Source organism: Phalacrocorax carbo, chromosome 4, assembly GCF_963921805.1.
Source record: "Phalacrocorax carbo chromosome 4, bPhaCar2.1, whole genome shotgun sequence".
Taxonomy (NCBI): Eukaryota; Metazoa; Chordata; class Aves; order Suliformes; family Phalacrocoracidae; genus Phalacrocorax; species Phalacrocorax carbo.
The window spans coordinates 11,144,810-11,150,809 of record NC_087516.1 but is presented as its reverse complement, the minus strand read 5'-3'; the positions used below and the strand labels follow the sequence as shown (position 1 = coordinate 11,150,809).

The 6,000-nt window shown below is 38.8% G+C and overlaps 1 protein-coding gene across 1 annotated transcript in view; it reads right to left on the bottom strand.

The window, feature by feature from the left end:
* Positions 1 to 2,000: 2,000 nt before the first annotated feature.
* Positions 2,001 to 6,000, bottom strand: part of DOK7 (docking protein 7) — a 68,308-nt gene continuing 64,308 nt past the window's right edge. The window contains exons 11-12 of the mRNA XM_064449046.1: positions 5,378 to 5,530; positions 2,001 to 3,707 (exon numbers count right to left, since the gene is read on the bottom strand). Of these exons, the coding sequence (XP_064305116.1) occupies positions 3,571 to 3,707; positions 5,378 to 5,530 (290 nt within the window). The 3' untranslated portion in view covers positions 2,001 to 3,570. The remainder of the gene's footprint in view (positions 3,708 to 5,377; positions 5,531 to 6,000) is intronic.

Here is a 6,000-nt window from a genome sequence, read left to right as displayed (position 1 = left end):
TTTTTCCAAGTTATTTGCTAAAAACAACTCTTGGGGCAGATTTTCACGCATATTTAGATGCCTAAAGACACCTATGGGCATTTTCCACTATTAGGTGCCAGAGGGCTATTAAAACCCGGACAACTATTTGCATTGTTGGGCAATTAAATGCCTCCAAACTCCAGCCCTCCATCCTGCAGCACATGTTAACTTGGAGAAATTCCATCACTCAAATACTTGCATATAAAAACATTCTGTAACAGCTTATGAAGAACGCCATAAAACCCACCGAAGTAGTAGCTACATGTGGCAGTAAGCTACTGAGTAGGGCTATCAGGAAGAAGGAGGCACGTATGCAGCACACGAACTGTTATGCCCAAGCACTGCACTTGCAGACAGTGTGTTTTCTCATCACTGAGAGCACTTCGGCCATGTTGAAGTACTTCAAGAACATCTTACAGAAGTATCAGCCGCATCGCTTTGTTTTGTTCTTCTGGTAATTAATTCCTCGTACTCCTGGTAAGGGCAAGAGGAGATCTGGCTCTGGTAGAAGCTGAATTAAAAATGAGCAAAGCTTTTTTTTTTTTTCTACCAGCAGAAGTTACGAGTCACATTTATCTCCAAAAGTGTGGGATATCTTTTTGGTTTTTTGCAAAGAGCTCCGAGTTTGGAATCATCCTATAGCAATCACAAACGGTATTTTTGACCACTTATGCACAAGTTTTATGCAACGTGTGTGCATAAACCCCTAACTATTTGTACATTAACAGCGGTACTGGAGTTAACCCATGGAAGCGACATGGTGAGCACAGGCCTGCTCATAGGATTGTGGTTTGGCTTCCATTTCCCCTGGTTCGCTAGTGGAAGATGAAGGTACATTGTTTTATTTATTTAGGAAAAAAGGTTTTCCATTTCTGTGAGCTCCTGTTGTTCAGATGAGAAAACTATTTTCTTCAGCAGAAGTGTCAAGCCTATAACTTGGCAGGGAGGCCTTCAAGGTACTACAAAAACAACAACCAACCAGCTTTTACTGGTTTTACAGATGCAACAGTAAGTTTTGGCCTCCTGCTTCAGCATCCCAAACATAATGTAGTGCGTAAGAATATGAAGTGAATTTAAAAAATAAATTAAAGTCATCTGTTCTATTTGTCCTATACAAGTGAGGTAAAAAAAGAGAAACAGAAGCCTAAAAAGGAAAATATTTCATTGGTAAAAAGCCTTATAGGATAATTATGATTACATTAACGAGTATAAATTTATATCCAGCCATCTAGCTAATCCTAGCTGAAGTTACTTGACATACACAAATATGTGTGCAGAGAGAACCATGTGCATGCACAGATTCGCAGCCCTGTTCAACCTGAAAAACATATTTTTAAAGTCATGACTCCTCCTTCAAGGGCAGCAGCGATCTGATGACCTTCGCTACTGTGTCAAATCTTTACCCATGCTGCAAGTCCAGGATTCATAGCAAGCAATTCCGAGCAACATACAGAAAGGCAGCCTTTGCAGAGAACCCGAGAAATATATTTTCCTGGTAAAGAGATTTTTATGATAGAAACATTGCATTGCAGCTTCATCATGTATCATGATGGGAAACACTGCAGCTCAGTGCATCAGGCAAGCTATGCTCATTTTAAATATTAAATATAAATAGACACATAGCAAGAGATTTAACCCTGCAAGTCCTCCAGTGGAGGATCCTTAAATAAACAGTTAGATAAACCTGGTCCCAAGAAGCTGTTAATCTAGGCCATTCCACTTGTACTGAATATGCATTTACAAAGCAGACTGCTGTCCATTTGTCAAAGAAGAAAAATCTTTTAAACTGGGAATCTCATAAGAAATATTTCTTTTCCCTTCAGAAATATGCTAGGCTGATAAACAGAAAAGTACATCTTAGCACAGGACAGATGACAACGGCAACTGTCAACTCTCAAACACATTTTTATTTCTTTGAGAGATTTCTGATAATTTTACATTACTATTGAGGCTACATTCAAATAAATTTATAGGTTAAACTCTGCCTCAAAAACAAACACCCACCCCTCCTTATACGTCACTTAGTGAAACCCTCACTTTCACTCACCAATGTAAGTTATAATTCATATCTGATAAACAGAACTGGGCTGTGATACTGTATCTGTAGAGGACACAGTCAAAAAATCCTAATACCCAAGGCATCACTCCCGATAACTTCTGGAAGCCAAAGCTGATATGTTATTGCAGGCCAAAACTTTGTTTTCTTCGTAAGTGCACTGCCTTGTTAGCCTAGTGTCACTGCCATAACATTTTATTTAAATAACATTCTGTATCAGGACAAATACATAGAGCACAAGAATTACATAGACAATGCAACACAAGAAACTAGGTCAAGTTTTGAGTCAAAATCTCGCTGTACAAAAGCAAGATGTCAAAGACTTGTGGATAAACCTACACAACATAACATCCTTTTGTGCCTCAATTCTGTAGCATCTCTGAAGATGTCATCCTCTTGCACAGGACTGGTTTTATGCTATTTAGGGACAGCAGAGAATTACTCAATAAAAGTTTTAGGTTCAAGCTTTTGACGTTGGTTTACATTAAGGATAGTTTTGGAGGTATAAATAAAGGACTCGGTTTTCAAAAGTGAATGGGTTGGGGGTTTTTTTGAGTACCTTGATTTTAAGATATTCTGTGTGAGAAACCTGAGACCCGATTTTCAAAGTGATACACATGGTCAACTCCAGGAAAATTACTAGGAATTACAGGTACTCAGCAACTATGAAATCAAAGCCTATGGTTTGACACAGGGTTTTTAAGAACAGAAGCACCCAATATGTCCCTTCACATTACTTTACTTTATAGACATAATTACATTAAATAACTTATTTGTGTGTGCTCTTGCCTGTACGCATACACATATGCATCCCTGACGCTGCAGCTTTTAAATCTGAGCAACTTTAGCCAAAGCTACAGAACATTTGGTGAGGTATAAAACTGAATTACCCATAGGTAAAGTTAAGCATGTCCATAAATAAGCACATAAATTGAATAAAACTGTGCCTGCAAAAAATCAGGCACTGAAGTTTCTTGCTTTTGTAAGAGTCCATTAATATATTAATAGAGGTTTTACATATTTTATACACTCAGATATATACATATATTTTATCCATAATGTGTGCCTACATACATACATATGCACACATGCAAACATATGTGTACACTTACCACACACACACTCACATTCCCTTATCTGCACACATTCAAGTTCTTAATTTTTAAAGAAAATGCCATCATTTAATAAACACTGGAACTGGTTCCAGGTTCTCTGGGATTTTAGAATTATAGAAAAAGGTAACTTAGATCAATCGTTGCATATGAAAAAAAAAATAAGGACTTTATAACCAAATTAAAATAAAAGGAAAGATCACACACCCCCCTCATGCTACCAGCTTTCCAATTAGGAATCAAGATATTGGAATGAATCTGGTATAAATGCAATAAGCAATGGCAGCTTTTTGTATGATTAGTTTTTACAATAACTGTGAATCTTTTGGAAGATAAATTAGTACCAATTTAAGGTGAGCAAAAAGTTCTTTCCTAGACAGGTCATTGCTGACCCCCCTTCTTCTTCTGCTCTAGCTCCTGCAAGCGCTCCTCCCGGCACTGAGCATGCTGCGTTCCCACTTTGTGGGCTGTCTCGGTGGCTGCAATGTCAATTTGTGCATATCGGGATGATCCACTCCCTGAAATACCAAATGAAATCATGTAAAAGACTATATCCCTCATATATTCCTGGGTAAAACTGATCCAGGGTTAAGTTATTGAGACACTTCCTCCACAGATTTCCTAGATAATCTTGGTCTGGTCTTACAGCAAGCCCTATAAAGGGAGTAAGAAGATAACCACAACTAATAAAATAAAATAAACAAAACCAACTCAAAAGTTTTGTTATCTACATATTTTAGCTATCTGCTTTTCTTCAAATAGGCAAATGAACCACTTGTATTTCTGCCCACATTTGAATCTCCACCCCTACTCCTCCCAGTAGAAGACAAAATTGAACTCAGCTCTCCCACTTCTGGGGGGGTCATCAGCAGGCTACTAGCAAGGCAATGAATAACACCTGGTATTTGAAAACACCAAAACCATCATTGGTAGGGCAGCTGGCAGGGATTCTTCTTGTCTGGATAAGGCACTCTGTGAACTTCTGCCAGATCAACTACCTTCAGCCTTAGACAGAGCGACAATTTAGTCCAATAATTGGCAATAAGGCAGATAAAAGCTGCTCAGCCTGTTCAGGAGCAGACCAGTTCTGTATGGGTGCAGACCTACAACTCCAGAGGCTGGGAACACTTCAGTATGAAAAAAATAAAACAATTATGGTCATTAAAGGCACCTTCAAAGTTCCACAAGTTGAGCTTGGGAGGGTAGCTGACATTTAGGAAAGTTTATGTCAGTTTATGGAATTAGGCTCTTCATTCTTAACACCTTCATTCACTGTCTTTAAAATGAAGATAAAACATCACTTTTACATCTCATCAGGGTGTTGTACAGAGAACTATATTAAAGCCTGGGAGAAGCTTAGAATTACTTAACAACAGCCATATAAACATCCAAAAAAATCAATGGGAAAAGTGCTACCATTTCAACGTTAATAAACTCGCTGAAATTAGAAGTATAAAAATTAAAATCTCAATAGCTGAAAACTCTACATGGAAAACTCATTAATACCAAATGTGAACAACAAAATGCCAGATCCTGATTAGGGGCTTTCTGTAAGGAGGAATGCATCTCTAAATGACAATACATGCTAGCTATAATGCATGTTTATGTGCTAATTGTCCTAAAGCATTGGATACCCGTATCCAGAAAACAGAATAAAATATTTTTTAAAAATCAAATATTTGGGCTGGCTCCCTCTCTGTAGCACTTTCACACATCTTCATGGAGAACAGATAGAAGAATGCTGTGTGCTATTTTTCAGCATTTGCTGCATGGGTCCAGTGTCAGTATCTTAAGGAGCAAACCTGGTACACCTACACCCACAGCCCTGTTTCTGAAGCCAAGCAAGAAAAATTAAGTAAGCGTAGCCCTAATATCTGCAATGAAAATCTTGAGAACACGAAGCAAATTACTGTCTGTCAAACTCCACAGACACAGAATTGTTCACTTTAGAAGGAGTGCATATACAATGCACCTGTCAGAAGTATGCAACATCTTATAGAACCTCGTTACTTAAAAATCTTTTCCAAAAGAGTTGGCAATCACAAGAAGTGCCTCACAAACATGCCAGGCTTCAACTCCTCTGTCAGAACGGGCCTATGGGTAGATGAGAAATTACGATTCCCCATGCCCCATACATTCTACACTACTGCATCCATTGCTGTTTAAATAGTATTGTAGACTTCCTTACCTCGAATGCTTGTGCTAGGTTCTTGAAGTTCCAATTCCATGTAATGAAGCTGTTTTTTGGAAGTAGGGCTGACAGGAATATTAACATAGGTGGCTGTCTCACTGTGGGGTCGATCTGATGCAGGGACATCAGCTGAATAACCCACTGCTCCTTCTAAAATAAGTAACATGTTGTTATAGACACTGTTTGCAACGACCAATGATCCGTTTCATAAAAATGCACTGTCCCATCAAATACTCTGGAACCAAACTCTCAGCAGCAGCAACTCAGCTTGCCAAAAAGCACATTCCTCAGTCATAGATGGGACATGAGAGGACTAAGGTTTCTAAGGAAAAGATCTCAGAGCCTGATCAAGTCAGGATCTGTGCAGAAGACCACAGACCACAGCCAGTGATCTCGCTGTGTTGTGACAGAAAGGCAAACACTACACAGAAATTTTCACACAGAAGCAATGTATGCAACACTGCCTCGCAAGGCTTTCAGCTCTAACTCAGGTTAGTAAAGCGTTACATGAGCAATATGTTCTAGGAAGATGTGGACTATTATCATCCACAAGAGAGCAACCAAAATCACTAGAAGTTCAGAATGTATGTCCCAAAAACAGGGACTGAAGAACTGTTTCA